Below are 18,230 nucleotides of genomic sequence, written 5' to 3'. Positions count from 1 at the left end.
GAGCATGGAGTTGCATCCCTGATCATCTTGGCTAATAGCCACTGATGGACCTATATAGCTCCATGAACTCATCTAATTCTTTTTTGAATCCAGTTATACTTTTACATTGCCTTTGCGGACACTGGCACCAGTTTTTAATCTATTTAACACTTTTCATGATCCACTCTTTTTGCTCCTTCCTCCTGTTCCTTAGTTTATTGAAACTACATATCTTCTTGCCTCAACCATACTTTAGATTGTTTATTTTCCTCCACGGAAGGCAATGTATTGATGCGTCAACACTTCTTTTTATTAGGCAGTTGTTCTGGAGTTCCATGCTGTGCAACTTACAATAGCTGCAGTGCTCAGAACATTAATTAAACCAGACAGCATTTTTTCCATATAAAAAACCCCAGTTGATAATTAACTAAATGTTTAACACAGAAAGAAAAAGGATCTTAAAAATATTTATGTGCTTGAAGGCGTCCTAGCTGAGCCATTTGACAAGAGGCTCGCAAAGGGCCAAATCCTGTCATCCTTAGTCAGGCAAATTGATTTAAAAACTCAGTGGGTTTTGCCTGAGTATAGACTGTTGGACTGGGCCCATGATTACCCTCCCCTTCCTTATTTACCTGCTAAACTCCACTTGAGCATCAACTTTTCCAGATGTCTGAAATCCGGTTACAATTTGCAGTCTCCCCTCACCTCTGGTTCCCCCCACACGTTACCGGTGTTTATTTAGGACTCTCTCACCACATCATCAACCCATCTGGGAATGAAGCCACTAAAGATGGAACAGCTACATGGCCACCCTTACCACAGAACAGTCATCAATAATTCTATGCTGATGATGTTGCCTGTTTGACTGGAGTCTCAGCAGAAATACATAACCAGTCTCTGTACTGTGTTGTACAGTTAAAATATAGCCAACAAGAAATTGGACCAGAGTACAAAGTCATAGGCATAACATGGCTCTTTGTGCCAAAGTTTTAAAGGTATGCAGACACCTAAAGATGCAGATAGTCAGTTAATGGCATTTTCAGAAGCATTTATCTGCATTTTTAGGCACATAAATACCTTTAAAAATCTGACCCTTTGTGTTTCCACTTGTAAATCTACTTTATTGATACCAGCTTTGAGAATCAGCACACCTCCTAATGGTGCAGACAGCAATATCCTATGTGGGGGCTGACTGCCTGGATGCACATGATAAAGTTCCTTCATTTTAAATGATAAACAAAAAACAAAAAAACTTTTCTTGAAGCAATTCCCTTGAAGAACAACATCTTTGATAAGTGGCTCCTACTGTAGAACAGCACTCTGGCCACCTGTTAATATGCTTCAATTTGGAGGGATGCGTTTTAGTTCTTCATTTATGAAATCTGCAGTGTCATTTCCTGAAGCTCTCTCAAAAGCAGCTCTCCTTGTTTAAACAAACCCTCTGCCCATTCAGAAGTCTTTATAATTGGCCCAAAATTCGACCCATTAGTAATAATGGCCTACATTTATACGGTGCCTTTCAACTAGAAGGACTTTAAACACTGTGGGTAAAAGTATCCAGCCAAATCTATGCCCGCATAATTATTTGTTAAGCCCCACCAGTGTGCTGAGCCCTATGTAGCATACAGAAGCAGTGGGCCCTTCTCCACTGAGCTTACAGTCTAAACTGGACAGGCAGCACAGTGAATACAAATTGTGCTGCATTACCAGAGCCTGGAAAGTCCAGGCTCAGGAGTGAGGCAGAGTTGGCTTGTTTTCTTTTCCCTCTGCAAGTAATTTACTATAATGGACAGCCAGGTTGATATTTGCAGTGCTAAAAATCACAGGAAGATGCAGCACAAATTAGATAGAAAAAGTTGTTTTGATTTTCTAAAAAAGAGTTTTAACAAATAATGGACAATAAAATGAAAGATTACTACAAATAAAAAAGTTTCCCCTTCATTTTACCTTACATATCTCTTGCACATGACACTCATCCTGAGGCTGTACCACTGGGATTTGTGAAAGAAGAAAAATATATAAATCTAGGCTGGAATTTTCAAAGGAAGCTAAGGCATACACCTTCCACTGAAGTACAGTTAATGTTCCTAGGCTTCTTTGGAAATTCCATCTGAACGTGCTGCAATTTTGCTACAATTAAATGGCCCTCTCAGTATGGTATTGGAAATGCTAATGGAAAATACAGAAAGAAATGTCAAGTCAGAAAGTGAATCAGCTGATACAGCACTTTGATAACAGTCACATTTTGGCAACTATTTAACATGATACCCAAATGGAAAATGACCAAGAATCATTTTCGTTAGAGATGGGATCAAGCTGTAATGTTCAGTTTCAGCTCTGAATGTTTACAAAGTTGGGGGGCACTTGGATCTGGGTATTTAGTTAAGTTTATGAAAACTGGATCCAGAGTTGAATCCAAACTTCCCCAAAGTTTAGAAATGTCCAGTTGTGGAGCTTTGGAGCCTGGCTCTGAGCACCTGCTTTTCCCACTGAAGCCAATGGAAATTCCAGGTGGTCAGGATCAAGTCCTTTGATTGGATCCATCTCATTTTTTATTTTCAGACATCAGAATAAAACACTGGGCAGCGAGTTAGTGCATAAACTGTTCCACCTTCAGAGAACCAAACACAAAGGCTGGCTTATTTCACATGTGGAAATGAACCATTTGGGGTTCTCATTTCAGTCCCCATTAGTTCCCCATCTCAAAACATTACTCAGTCTGGCCAGAACTGTAATCCTTGTTCAAGAGAGGCATAGCACTGGGATAGCAGTGTTGCTAGATGATATTACTGTTTTGCCAGAGTTATGTGTGGAAACTCACTCTGGTAGCCCATGTTACACTTGGATCATCCCAGTGTTGTTAGTCCACCACTGCTAAATGAATGCACAGATTTCAAAATATTCAGTACATTAAATGTTAATTTTTTCATAACAGAATTTTTAAGGTCACATAATTACAATTTAAAAATGCAAAGGTTAAGAGGACAAATTCTGCATTCACTTATGCCAGTAAAAAGTCAGTGGAATTACTCTGGATTTTGCACCCCTGTAAAAGAGAGCATCATTTGACCCAAAAGATTTATGGGTTTGTTACCCCCTCAATGCTAAATATGCAATTTACTCCGATTTTCTGACGAGTTTACAAAAGGCTTGGTAACTTGCACACAAATTATGTCACCTGTGACTTTTGCCCATAATTCTCTTTATAAATTTACTCATGCACCACCCAGAGATTTAACAATACATTCTACTGTACCTCCTGTCTATTGCTTCTCTATACTGTACTAGCAACATTACAAATGACTGTGCTATATACATCCCCATGGAATGAAGAAATATTTAATGACCTGCATGGTATAAAACGTAGATACAAACAATTTTATATGGCACAAATACAGCCCAAGCTCAGAACTCTTTCCCAAGGCAAGAGACATCTATTAACAGATGTGCAGTCTATGCAAAACAGTTAGGTTGTTTGCATAGAACAGGAACTTTTCTTTACCTAGCATGTCACCCTTGGTTCCCCTGTCAAGAAAGGATCACAGTGGCTCCTTTAAAGCAATGCTCAGATGGCTAAAAGCATGATTACCAGTCCACTCATCTACTCAAGACACAAACAAACCTCAGCACTGAAAAGGTTTGTCTTCACACTGGAAAGAAGTTTATCCCACTGAAATAAGTCAGCATGACTCTAACCTAAGAGAGCCTTAGTAGAGAATTTATGAACATATTAAATCAGGAAATCTCCCAAAAGAATATGTGAAATATTATTTATTTATTTTTAAAGAAAAAACTGTTTAACGCTTAAGTTTTGGGTGAATCTCATGACCATCATAAACTGATAATACTAAGTCCCAGCATAGAAAGGCACTGAACTATTTAGTCTTTTTGATTAACACACTCTAACTGTAACCTACAGCATTTCAGATTCAGGCCTTTCCAGAGACCGGATGGATAGATGTCTGAATGATGGTGGTTTCATCATGCTGAGAACTGTCCCACTGGGATTTAAAGTGAGACAGCTATCACTAGTGACATGATACCAGATTTAAACTACAGTTCCACACTAGTGCATTTTACCACAGCACCAATTAGCACTCCACAGACATGAAATCTGCACACAGTTTTTCTGCTAGCTATTGTACATTAGGAAGCAAAAGTGGTTTATTCCAAAGGATATCAAAATGCACAGAAATACATTTGTTAGTAACTTCACAAACATTAGATATTTGATATTAAAGAATAAAAGCAAATGCTATATATGTTGTAATTTTAATATTGACTATTGAAAGTTATAAAGTATTATATTCCCTATGGAATTATTTCCTTTTCTTATAAAGAAATGGTACAAGAAAACTAGGTATGAACCATTTTCTTTATATTATTTTGTCCTTCTTAGTATTGCAGGCTCTTCGTTTTAGTTACCAGCTGACCAGGAATCATAAACTAATTTTGCTGCCACAGTGTCTTCAATTGCGATCCCTGAAATATATAACAAAATTAAAATCACCTACAACCAATACTTTGGTTGAATTAAATAATTTAACTTCACAGGGAAGCAGAATGACTAGACAATGGACTAGAGAATCTTTCACACTGCAATCTAGGACACCAGACTGATAATGACAAGAAGTTATCACCATCAGATAGCTGCTAGGTGCCTTGTGTGAAAGAAGTTTATTAGTTTCAATCCAATTCCCATTGGACATGTATCCATGCTGTAAAAGCTACCACAACTGGAACCAATGGATCCTTGCTATTAGGTCATTCTACTTTGACCATGGTAATCCAGTGTTCTGATCGCTTTCAATAATGCACTTCTTTGTCACATCACCTTCACATCAAACAGACTTCAGCGGCATCAGGGTAGGACGTTCTGGTTGAAGTTATGTTAGTAAACAATGTAGTCATGAGTTGAGTAAATGGAACTTAAACAAAATGGACAATGTAATTTTCTGTCATGTTTGCTTTCCTTTCAATTTTGATTTTATCAGCCTTGTTACATTGAGAAAGGAGGGAAAATACTCATCTTATACTGTAGCTACTGTCCTCTGTAGTGTGTGGTGGGACAGCAGCTTTGAAGATCATCAACTTTCCCATGCAAGAGGGAGCTGTAGCTCACGAAAGCTTATGCTCTAATAAATTTGTTAGTCTAAGGTGCCACAAGTACTCCTTTTCTTTTTACGGATACAGACTAACACGGCTGCTAGTCTGAAACCAATAAATAAAAAGGCATTTTTCCTCATCAGATTTACACATAGGAGGGGCTTGTTCTTACCCAGAGATTTGAACACTGTTGTTTTCTCAGGCAAGGCTGGTTTTGTCCCCTTCACTACCTCTCCCAGCTCGGCAAAAATCTCTGCCTGTGAAACAAATGCACGTTTAGGCTTGATATGGCCATCAAGAGAAATAAACTTGGTTTTGAGTGATTTTAAAAGAAAGAGAAGACAAAAAATTTGAAAGGTTCTGTAACTAGTAAAACAGATCATTGTTAGGTCAAGTAATGTAGAAACTGGACAGAAATTCCAGAAGAATAACATGGCTTTCAGAGAAAAATATCTGCCTGAATTTTATTACCCAAAATGATTGACCTGTTACCTTGCTGACAAAGATAAATTGACTTCTATGTAGTTTACAGTGTGCTGGTTTTGCAGATGAAATCTTAAAAATGAAAGCCCTGTCTGCTATGTGTGGACATTAAAAAAAATCCAATGGCACTTTGTGTAAGGGCATGACAAAAGGTCCCCTCTCCTCAATTTTGTGCAGTGTGACAGACATCTGTTTGACTGCTGGCCTCCACACATTAGAGACAGTTCCAATTTAATTATGCTGAAACATATATCATGGGGATACATAGGTGCAACAGAGCAGAATTTGTCCCATCATATATAAATTGCTTTGGGATCTTCTGGGATGAAAGTGAAAGATTTAGAATCATTTTTTAAACATTAAACATTTTTAAGTGTAGATCTAATACAGGACGGATCTGAAAGCAATGAGAAATGGCACAGTGCAAAAGTAGCACTCGAGGGGAGAAGCTCTAGCATTTAAGAAAGACTTACCCTTGATAATATAACATCTCCTGATTCATTCAGAGCAGCCTCTCGAGAATCCACATATAGGACAGAATTCTTCATCACTTCATCATTCAGCTCTCTCCAGTCTGGTCTGCTTGCCCCAACAGCTAAAAGATAAAAGTGATTAACTTCAGAGAGAAATATTTAAAATGGATTCAACAGAACACATTTCTTGTTCAACAGAGGTGAATAATGCCTTTCCACAGCAGTGTTGTCACTTACGCAGAAGCAGCCTGAAATTAACCGAGGACAAGTTCACTGATACAGAACAAGAACAGCCTGATTGACTAGGGAAAGTCCTGGGCTTCTCTCCATTCATCATGCATCTAGGGCTTGATCCTGCTTAGCACCTTCTACTCCCATTGATGTCAAAGCCCTTAGGGTCCAATCCTCCAAAGTGCTGAGTTCCTGTTATGTCTGCTGAGCACCCTCAGCCCTCATTGGGTCTAATCCTACTCACACTGAAATCCTTGTATTCCGTGAAAACACGACCAGGACCACTGAAATCAATGAGTCCCCTTGTAGCAGGGGCGGCTAACCTGTGGCTCCGAAGCTGCATGCGGCTCTTCAGAAGTTAATATGCAGCTCCTTGCATAGGTGCTGACTCCGGGGCTGGAGCTACAGGTGCCAACTTTCCCCTGCCCTTTCCTGCCCCCTCCTCTGAGCCTGCTGCAACCTTGCTCCTCCCCACTCCATCCCAGAGCCTCCTGTACATTGCAAAACAGCTGATCACGGCGGGCAGGAGAGAGGGGGAGGTGCTGATCGGCAGGGCTGTACATTGGCAAATTCTGGATCCTTCTCAGGCTCAGACTGGCCACCCCTGCCTTGTAGGATCAGGCTGCTAACAGAAAAATAAAACTCATGTGGGAGCAAATCCACAATGGCAGGGTGAACTCACAAGGGGGAGCAGAATTCTTTGTTTGCATTTGTCGTTAGACAGCCTTTTCCTCTTATGCTTGGCCCTCCTGCTTACATCTCTACTCCTCTGGAAGGCTTAGCCAAAGAGGAGAGGTCATAGTGGAGGCAGAGAAAGGGAGGTAGAGCTCTGCATAGCATTTACAAAGTAATCACAGTGAAATATCTGCCAATAAACCTGCAACTCCTTGAGCAAAATATGTTATTTGTTACACAGGTGCATTCCCCAGTTTGGCCTAAGAGCTTTATCCGTGTCCAGCTTGTTCCCATTCTCACAGTGTCCGCCCGCCCATCTCACACCAGGCAAAGACATTAACAAACTAATACAAAACCAGATAAGCCAAGTGCTTGGTTAGCACCAAGGACAGATGTACAACAGTGACTCAGCTACCCTTTCGCCCTTTAGGGCGAGTCTGACAAGGCGCGGCGACATAGGGAAGCTCACCCTGTCACTGCCTACACTGTATCTCTGCTACAGATAATAAAAGTACTTAGTGCTCATATAGTGCTTTTCATCATAAATCATAGATCTTCAGTCTCTAAGGCTGCCAAGCCCAACCCTTTCTCGAATAACACGCGTATTTATAAAGTTGTTTAACTAACAAACAACCACACTGTACTATAGTTTGGTAGCTGTCCAAGAACAGGCTTGGCTGGTGCTATGCTGCTGTATCATATCCTCTCTTATCCTATCAGCCCTTCTTCTGTTCTTCACCCTCTTCCTGCTGCTCCTGACAAAGCCCTGCTGGATGTTGTGATTGTAACATCCTCCTCAGCAGGATGTGGATATCTAAGGTAAATGACACAATTCCTCCCTCCCCCCCTTTCCTATTATCTCTTGCCCCTCTCCACTTCCCTCTCCTCAATTCATTTGCAAAAGCCTTGGATTTCATAATTCTTTTTTATTAAGTGTTTTTGATCCAGACTGTCTTGATGTTACGTGCCTGTAGAGAGAAATGCAATTAAAAGATCCCTCACTTATCCTTATTATATCAGAACCAAAGAAGCACTTTGCTGCAGAGAATTGTGCGTGCAGACCGACGACTGAACATTATCATCTGCGATTTCTAAATCGGCAGTTTCCATTCTTTTCTTGTGACTTTGGAAGCAGTACAATTGGAGCCCATTTACAGATCTTTACTTACCGAAACAGTTTTGCGAACAAAGGCTTATCATTAAAAAAAAAAAAAGTAAAACTCCTAGCAACTTCTTTTGTACAGATAAACACAAATAATAATAGTATGAAGGGTAAAACAATTCTCCTATACAACTTTACAGACAGTAGGGATGTGAGAACTCCAGTGTTGTCTCAATGCCTCATGCAGTAGGAATGCCTCTGGGAACAAACAAGGAGAGGTGGTCTTTGTGTATGCCTTGCCTCAGCTGTGAGACAGCATAGATAACAACATCACTGACAAAGAATTAAACTAAGTTTGAAAAACTGGTGGGGTGCTTTTCAAATGTGGGAACTTCCTTTATATTGTCCTCTCTTACAAGTTGCCTTTGTCTCATTACCAGACCACTTGGAAAGTGCACAAGGTCATCTGAACCAGGTCCAAATTAATTAATGTAAATAAATGCCAAGGAGCCCAGGGGCTCTGTATGCTAGGGCAGCAACATCATCACCAGAAAACACAATTAAAAAAAAGAACACAGCGAAGGGACCAAATCCTGGGGTTCTCTCAGTTTTTACACAGTTCTTAACTCAGGCAAAACTCTCACTGAGATCAAAGGGATTCAGCCCCAAAAAAGAAATTAAGGAGTTTGTAAAACAGGGCAATAGAAAGGTTGATAAATACCAGGGAAAAAGTAGTGCTACTAAAAAATCACTTTGGGAACATGTTTCTAAGGTGTTGTTTAAATCTAAGATTAAAAGGATATCAAGGCCACACCTTGGTGGCCACAAAAGCAAAGATGAGATTACCTGCTGCTCAAACATACAATAGCAGAGTCCCTATATAGAACTGAATCCAGACACCCAGCAGGACCGTGCTCAAAGAGGAGAAGTGATTATTCTGAGAAATCTAGACCAGTCTGGGCACAGACCATCTTTGTGAGTATTATACAGCACCACACTGAGCACATCAGAGCTAAATAAAATAATAATGATAAATAATAGCAGAGAAACCCCACAATCAATGAGAGTCTGGCATACCGTTGATATGGGCACCTGGTTTTATCCACTCTCCAAATAAAATTGGCATTGTTGCCATGGTGACTGTTATAATCACATCAGCTCCGGTGACAGCCTCCTGAGCAGAGGAGCAAACCTGCACTGGACCCCTAACTGAGCGAGCAAACTTCACAGCATTCTCCTTAGTGCGATTCCATATCCTGACCTGCAAAGCAACATGGAAAGCATGTAGAGATTATATAATATGAGTAACCCATCCTTGCAAAATTCCCAAACAAGCACTTATTTTAAAATGCTCAATGAGTTTTCTTCATTATCATTACTCATCCTGGCAAAGAACAGGAGAGTAGATTTTGTGTCTGGGCTCGTACACCTTCATGATTATCTTGCAATGCTAGTATAACAGTTCATGGCATCTTTATATTTATAAAATACACTTTAAATAGAAAATCTGAACTGATCAAGGCTGCAGGAAGCTTGTCCAAGAAATTTATATATGGTAGGATTGTCTCAATTAGAGAAGAGTAAGTCTGAAACTTGACTTTGTTTCAAGCATGTGTTATTAAAATGCTTTGAGATGGGAGGAGGAAAGGCTATAGAAGTGTTATGTTCTCTAGAGACATTTTATTGAAATATGCTCAAGCCATTAGATACAACTTTATTGGTTATTATATACATTATTTGTTATTGGTGTTACTGAAAAATAATTGAGAAAAATAAATCTTCTCCTTTGAGATGCATTCCTTGGCTTACCTCTTTAAATGAGAACTGCTCCGTGAAGATCTCATAATGGCTATAGGCTTGAACACCAGCTCCTAGAATGCACAGCACTTCTGCATCAGCTGGCATTAAGAACTAAAATATATCAAGTCAGAAAAGAAATCAATGACAGTAGTCATGGAAGAAACACAGTTGTGATGGTGATCCGCTTTTTAAATTAAAACACCTCAATCTTAGGCATATTTACACTGGAGAGACACATTTACACTGGAGAGTTTATTTTTAAACTTTTTACAGGGGGGTCATTGATCCCTAAAAGAAACTTTTGTGGGCTTGATTCAATTTGCACTTTTGCATTTGTACTGATGTAGCTACATCTATCTATTTACTGTTTGGCATCCCTGATTTAGAGCACTTCAGATAGATGAACTTCCCTAAGAACAGGGTATGTGTTCACCAGTCAATATTTACGAACAAGGGTGGCTTGAGGCTCAAGACTTAAAATTCACTCCTCTGGTAGCTCTGAATTTCCCTGTTTAATCATCTTCTGTGGTTCACCAGGAACTGGGGAGGGAATAAAAGGGATGTTTGAATCTAGCCCCAGCCACCTGCATTTATTGTTTGTGCATTTGTTATAGCCACTTGTGTATTCGGAGCCTTTGAACTATATGTGCTTTCAATGCCTGTTGAACTGACTGCTGCAAAGAAATAAAAAATTCTCATCCAGCAGATTTTTCAAAGCTAAGAGCCCACTTCGATGTTTATTACACCGACTCTGTAGCACTGATTTCAAAAGTTCCCTACATAAAAGCATTGTCTTATTGAAGAGGAACTGCCATAAAGAGGACAAGATGACAACTGAAAGCTGGGCTCAAACAGTCCTGAAAATCTCACAGAGCAGCAGATGACACATAAGGGTCTGATCTGGAAGTTCTAATACAGGCAGAGCACCTTTGAAGTCACTGGAGCTTTGCCTGTATAAAATCTTCAGGATCTGGTTATAAGCGGGGAAGGTCGGAGCTGAGAGTAGCCCTACAGTCCAACATCTCAGGAATTCATTGTTCGCTTCTTCTCCCTTCCAAATAGAGTGGCTCTTGGGGATAGATACTCACTTCTGTGTTGGCTGTAACTCCACTGATTTGGGCTGAATTACATCAGTATAAAACTGATGTACTTGAGAATAGAATCTAGTCTTCAGTCTAAAGCAGGAGAGTTAGTGGGCCAGGAAATTTAGCACTTATCAAATCTGCCATCTTCTTCATTCTAGGGCTTGGAAGACTAAATCTTTCCTTCAAACTGATGGCCTCAGAAGGGTCATCTACTTTATTCCCAGCATTAACAGACCACACAAACATTTTTAAATTAGTATTTAAAGATTTATTTGAATTAATATTCCTACTTTGAATTTGAAGTTATGTGGAGTGGCATAGTGGCCAGACTGGGGAAGAGGCTGTGTAGTCTAATCAGTTTTAATTTATCATTGCACTTACCCAAAGCCCTATAGGTGCATACATAAGGCAACAAAAAAATCGCTAAGCAAAAACACTCCAATATATTCTCAGAACAATGCACAGAATGAATCGCTCCCATATCACATACAATACAAGCATAAATACCTTTCTTTGATAAAATAACTGATTTTTTAAATAAGAAAATGAAGTAGATCTAATCTGGCCTTCAGTAAGGCATTTCATACACACTGAAAATTAGTAATTTAGCTGAAGAAGATGGGGATTAGGGTAACTTTAAGGAGGTTAAGAAACTGGCAAAAGGGGAGAAGACAAATGGTTGTGTTGAAAGAACAATTGGGCTGAAGGGAGGTTCCTAGCAGAGTTCCTAAAGGATCAGACTTGGGACTTATGACTTTGACACAAAAAGTAGGAAGGTGCTAGTAAAATTTACTGAAAACACGAAGTTAGGAGGCATTGTCAATACACAGGAGGACTGGAATTTTATACAGGAAGAATTGGATGACACTGATGACCTGGAGTAATAGAAATGAGATGAAATTTAAAAGTGCAAGGTCATGAACATAAGAACCAATAATAAGAATTTCTGCTATAAGCTGAAAGAAAAGGAGGACTTGTGGCACCTTAGAGACTAACCAATTTATTTGAGCATAAGCTTTCATGAGCTACAGCTCACTTCATCGGATGCATCCGATGAAGTGAGCTGTAGCTCACGAAAGCTTATGCTCAAATAAATTGGTTAGTCTCTAAGGTGCCACAAGTCCTCCTTTTCTTTTTGCAAATACAGACTAACACGGCTGTTACTCTGAAATCTGTGATACTGTGGATATCATTTGGGGCATTGCGTTATGATGTGTTCATTGGTTTGGATGTTCTCACTGTAGTCACGTGAAACATCGTCTTTGATTTTCCACTTGTGCATCAAGTAACTACATCTTCCTCTGTTTGTTTGGATGTGGGTCAATGAGGTCCCAAATCTGTCTGGCAGGTCGAAACCGGGGAGGCAGTTTGTTGGGTCAGTAATAATGTGCTTGTTTGGAACAGCAGATGAGGTCCAGACACTTTGCCATTCCCTAGCCAAATCTAGAGACTAGAAGTGGTCAAGTGTGGTCCATAGTAACTTTCACAATTTCAGGCATGATGGGGTTATGTAATCCATAACCTGCCAGATGGGAGGTTCCGCATAGTCTTTGGCACATTTAAATTCTTGTGCTGTGGCTACATCTCAACGGACAGCTGGAGGTTCGATGTTTGTTAACACAGAAAGCCACAGTAGAGGTGTTGATTTTAAAGTTTCCATGATGATTCGCATGGTCTGATTCAGCTGCCTCTCCACAAGCTGGGTATGGCAGCTTCTTGTTGACACCAGGACACAATACTCTGCAACTGAGTACACAAGGGCCAAGGCCAATGTTCCTAGAACCAGGGCAGTTGATCCCCAGTGTGTTCCCACTAACTTTTAAATAATATTTACATGAGTTTTCACTTTCGAGGCTACTTTCTTGAGGTGGTCATGAAAGGTCAGTGTGCAGTCAAAAATGCCACCAAAATATGTTGGCATTGGGTCATAATGCACAGTTTCACCATGAAACTTGACAGTTAAGAGTGTTTTGTGCAATTCTATTGTCAAAGTGGAAAGTAGAGACTACCAATTTGCTTGGATTTGGTCTCAGCTGCCACTTTTGAAAGTATTTCTCCATCCGCTTAAGGTCAGATCTAAGGGTCACTTCAAGTTTTTTAAAGCTATGGGCCTAAGTGGCGAGTGCCAAACCATCAGCGTACGCAAATTTCTGCACATATCATTCATGTATACACTGAAGAGTATTTCCAGTAAAGATAGGGAAGTATTAATGTAATAGTACAAGGCATTAGTAAGACCTAATTTGGAATACTGTGTACAAATCTGTTTACTCATGTTCAAGAAAGATGACCATAAACTGGAACAGGTGCAGAGAAGAGCTACTACGTGATCAGGGGAATGGAGGACGTATCTTATGAGAGGACACTGGAAGAGCTTGGCTTGTTTAGTCTGGCAAAATGAAGGATGAGAGAGGATAGGATTACTCTCTATGAAGACATCGGAAGATAAACAACAGGTAGGGAGAAGAGCTATTTAGGTTAAAGGAAAATGTTGGCACAAGAAGAAATGGGTACAAACTGGTCATGACTAAATTTAGGATGGAAGTTAGAAGAAAGTTTGTAATCTTCTGAAGAATGAGGTTTTGAAACAGCCTCCCAATAGAAGTTGTTTTGGTAAACAACCTAATTAGTCTGAAAATAGAGCTTAAAAATTTTTGAGTGGGACTATATGATGGCATTGCGTGCAGTGATGGGGGTTGGGCTCGATGGCAAAGGGGGTCCCTTCCAGTCCTATGTTCCTAAATCTCATGATGCAGGGCTTCAGTTGGTCACCTGTAGGGGTTAGGAAGGATTTTTTCCCTGTTGTATTCTGCGGGGTGGTTCTCCTTCCTTTAAAGCATTGGAGATGGCACAGCTGGCATCACCAGACAGGGTGGGACAGAAAAATTCTCCCTCAGATGCTTGGCTGGTGGGTCTTGCTCACATTTTCACGGTCATACCAATTGCCATTTTAGGTTGGAAAGGAATTTTCCCCAGGTCATATTGGCAGGGACCTTGGTGGTTATTTGCTTTCCTCTGCGACATGTGACTTACTAGGATCATCTCGGATAGCTCACCTAATCAATTCCCTGCTATTGCAGAGGGCTAGGTCATTGGTTCACATTGGTCCCTCCTATTTGCTGTCTATGGTACACAATAGTTTAGTCTAATTCAGGTTATTGGGCTCAATACTGGGTTAACTGGGTGGAGCTAGTGGCCTGTGATGTGCAAGAGGTCTGACTAGATGATCTGGTGGTCCCTTCTGGCCTTAAACTATTTGACTCTACACAACTCCCTCCAAATTAAAACAGGAACAACCAAGTTTTAGGCTTTTCTTTGAGGATTGAACATTGTCATAAATCTAGTACTGACCTATGATTAAAGAGAACAGTCATGGATTGAAAGGCTCTTATATCGCATTTGCATCTGACCTCTAAGCTATTTTATATGACACCATGTCACAGGACAACTGGCCCAGCTCTCCTGTTCCAGTCCAGGTGTGCCCTAGTTTGGTGTAATGAGGAGGGCGAGACTGCTCCTGGGAGTTATGAGAGACAGCCCAAAGGCAAGAGAGAGTCCAGAGGCTGAGGGCAGAGCTGGGCTGCCCCTGAAGGAAGGAGCTGTGAGTTCCGTGTTGAGCAGTGAGCCAGATGAGGCCAGTGAAAGTGAAAGGCAGTTGAGGAATCGCATACAAGTTTCCCCAGGCCAGAGAGCCATGGATAGAGAGGGCTGAAGGCTGAGAGTGGCAGAAGGAGACACCTGCTGGCTGAAAGACCAGAGAGGGCTAAAGGCTGGCGGAGGATGTAGGGGTGAGCTTGCTGATGTCTCCAGGTGAGAGTCAGAGCCAGACCTGAGAATGAAACAGGGCAGAGAAGCAACCCAGGTTGAGGGGCTAGGATGAGGCATGGTGAGAGATGCTGGAGCTGTACCTGAGAGCCTGAGCATAGTGAGAGACATAAGGGCTGCACTTGGTGTGTTCATGAACTGTTGTGACTTGAAAGATTGGCTGAACTGTGGAACAGGGGAATTTGGACTGTGTTGAGGAATTCTGGATTACAGTTTTGGGACTCTTGTAATAAATAAATGCTGGAAAGGGTATTGGTACCTGGAAAGATTGCCTGGAGTTACTGGGGACTCTGGAAGAAAGGGATAACTGTGGCAGGTTCATGGGTCGTGCAGCAGCATGCTGCAGGAGGGCACCCGAGGAAGGATTGCCTCGTCACACACCAATAATCTACTTCAACCCACTTTATAAAAAGAAAAGGAGTACTTGTGGCACCTTAGAGACTAACCAATTTATTTGAGCATGAGCTTTCGTGAGCTACAGCTCACTTCATCGGATGCATACCGTGGAAACTGCAGCAGACTTTATATACACACAGAGAATATGAAACAATACCTCCTCCCACCCCACTGTCCTGCTGGTAATAGCTTATCTAAAGTGATCATCAGGTTGGGCCATTTCCAGCACAAATCCAGGTTTTCTCACCCTCCACCCCCCCACACAAATTCACTCTCCTGCTGGTGATAGCCCATCCAAAGTGAAAACTCTTTACACAGTGTGCATAATAATCAAGTTGGGCCATTTCCTGCACAAATCCAGGTTGAAACCACTTTATAAAGCATCAGACCTACCTTGGTAGCTATTGCGGAAACTGCAGCAGTTCGTTTTGCTGTAATGACACTGCCATCCATGACCTTTTAAAGAAGAAAATCAAATAGACTGAAATGAACACTGAAAACATAATGCCAGCTGCTTTCTCCATGTGTGAATTAGTGCTTCACTATCATGTGAAGGGACAAGGAAAACCTGAGAGAAGATGATTATTAATGCAACACTTGCAAATATATTCTGTGTAAAATTGGCAGATTCTCTTCCCTGCTACACTCCTTTCATGATACTCAGTCAGCACAAAGTGAGTGGAAACTGGCCATCATCCCAGTGGCATCGATCCAACATAACCATTTCTACACTACACTTCCTGGAAATCCCAGTACTGGGGGTGTTTCAGAGCAATGAAGGCATGGCCAGAGCACACTGCACTCTGGCTAGCATTGGGGACTATTGCAAGCATGTATATGAAGCAGGGCACAGGCAGAGAATCATAGAGCCATAATCAAGTGCCCCCCTACCTTGTACTGCACCCAGGGTGAGCACAACGGAGACTCTGGCTCTATATATTCAATTATCATGTGAAACTGGATTCTGGAGTCTCGCTGAGAAACAGACACTTTCACTGTTCTGGCCCTTCTCAAACCATTATCCTCATTTTTAATTAAGAAAGATAATATCCCAAAATTCCGATTACAGCCCCCAATCCCATTCTCACTGAGGCCAACAGTAAAACTTGCATTGCCTTTAACAGTTCAGAATATTTGGCAATTTATTCTTTCCCCCTAAAATATCAACTAAACATGGTGTTGGGGGATTTCTTCAAATAAACAGCTTAACTTCAAATCACCAGTTTCAGAGAGCAAAGAAAGGAGTACAGATTAAAGAGAATGAAACAGACAAGACTGAGGGCCAGATTCTCAGCTGGCACAAATCACCATAACTCCACTGAAGTGAATGGAGTGATGGCGATTTACACCAGCTATGTCATCTAAAATCGAAGTATGATTTTGAGAGACTGTTAACAAAACAGAACGCATCAATGCACACTGAACTTACAGCTTTTAAAGAGCCATTTCTTGGGTCAAAGAGTAATATAGTTGCTTGGTGAGAGGGAACAGAAGAATCCTTTTTGTGTTCATAGAAGGTTACCAGTTTAGTTGTTAGAGCATCGTCCTTTGCACTGTAAGCAGGCATGACCCCTAAAAATCTTTGAAAGAGAAAAAAAATATACATTTAACATCAAATTTTATAATTTGTTAGCTAACTAGCAAGAAGTTAATAAGCAACTGCTTTTGATCTCTAATGTAATAAATAACCCTCTCTATAGCCCTACTTTTTCTTTTCTCCACTTCTAAATTGGGAGACATTTTCTAGGCTATTTAAATGTGTGTTTTCTAAAGAAGGATGCAATCTGCCCCCAATGGGAGTTTTGCCATTGACTTCAATGGGCCAAGATTTCACCCCAGCTTTCTAGTACAGTTTAACTTTAATGGTTTGCTCATTGACTTTCCTCCTAACCAGGCGCTGTTAATGACTATTTACAGCTTTAGTTCAGAACTAACAGGGTGAAATCTTTGCCCTAGTGAAGTCAATGGCAAAACTCCCTTTGACCTCAGAGGAGGCCAGGATTCCACCCACAGTCTTCTCCTTTTCCTACTAATTATTATCCCCCTATTATCCTTGAAACACTAGCAGTCCCGCTTTGTCTCTCTCTGCGCAGAGACATAGCAGTGATTTATCCTGTTACTGCAGAGTGCCGGCCAATGGGCACACCTTATAACAGTCTGGATCTCTGATCTTCAGCATAGATTTTAAAGGCACAAAGCAATTTGGAGCCAGCTCCAGAACTCGTTTGAAGGAAGCATCAGCCAGGGCCCTCCTTACCCATACGCAAACTACGCAGCTGCGTAGGACACCAGAAAATTTGGGACACCAAACTGCCTGGTGCCCAACGCAGCTGCCTGCTGCTCCAGCGCACAGCCCCGCTCCAACAGCCTGGGTCGGGCACTTCAGAGACTGTAGCGGTTTGCACGAGTGCTCACTAATAGACGGGTGTAGGGGACATGACAGGAGAGGGGCGCCTGCCTGGTTACTCTCATTGCAGTATCCCAGCTGCAAATCTCTCTAAGCAAACACAACTGGGGACTCTCACGGCAGGGGCAGTCAAGGAAGCCCTCACCGTGGAGAGGGACTGAGAAAGGGATTCCCCCCCCCCTCCCCACGCTGGCTCAGGACGAGAGGGGGGGCCCCCGTGGAGTGCCCGTGATGGGGATCCCTGGAGCGTGCACCCCTACTTACCCGCTGTACTTCTGCACCGCCACGACGGTGCGCATGGGCTGCACGACGCCTCCCTCCGCGCCGCTGGAGAAATTGGCCAGGGCAGCTTCCAGCGAAGGGACCAGGAGGCTGGCGCGCTGCAGGTGCTTCTCCACCACCTCGGAGCCCAGGAAAACCGGCGGCGCGGCGCTCATGGTGACCAGCACACGGGCCGCACGGGCAGCACAGACCCTCGTGCGCCTCCGGCTGCAGCCTCTTGTGCCCGCTTGGCTGTAAGTTTTGTCCGGGACCCACGCTGCCACCCCCCTCGCCAGGCTGCTGCAAATGTGCCGCGTGGGGCTCCACCTAGTGGGTACACGGGACACTCTGGAGTATCCATCCTCGCGTATTGGGGCCGGACGGCGGCATGTGACCCGGCTGCCACG

The 18,230-nt window shown here is 41.9% G+C and overlaps 1 protein-coding gene across 1 annotated transcript; it reads right to left on the bottom strand.

Annotated features, from left to right (window-relative positions):
* Positions 1 to 2,880: 2,880 nt before the first annotated feature.
* On the bottom strand, positions 2,881 to 18,148 carry CRYM (crystallin mu). The gene is made up of 8 exons (XM_073362205.1): positions 17,827 to 18,148; positions 16,585 to 16,735; positions 15,549 to 15,611; positions 9,859 to 9,960; positions 9,127 to 9,310; positions 6,042 to 6,163; positions 5,258 to 5,342; positions 2,881 to 4,461 (listed from the first exon to the last, which is right to left on the bottom strand). Exons 1-8 carry the CDS (start codon positions 17,997 to 17,999, stop codon positions 4,397 to 4,399), a joined length of 945 nt encoding a protein of 314 aa, XP_073218306.1. The 5' UTR covers positions 18,000 to 18,148; the 3' UTR covers positions 2,881 to 4,396.
* Positions 18,149 to 18,230: the final 82 nt, after the last annotated feature.

Source organism: Lepidochelys kempii, chromosome 10 (genome assembly GCF_965140265.1).
Source record: "Lepidochelys kempii isolate rLepKem1 chromosome 10, rLepKem1.hap2, whole genome shotgun sequence".
In the NCBI taxonomy this organism is placed as follows: domain Eukaryota; kingdom Metazoa; phylum Chordata; order Testudines; family Cheloniidae; genus Lepidochelys; species Lepidochelys kempii.
This window is presented reverse-complemented; position numbering and strand designations above follow the sequence as displayed.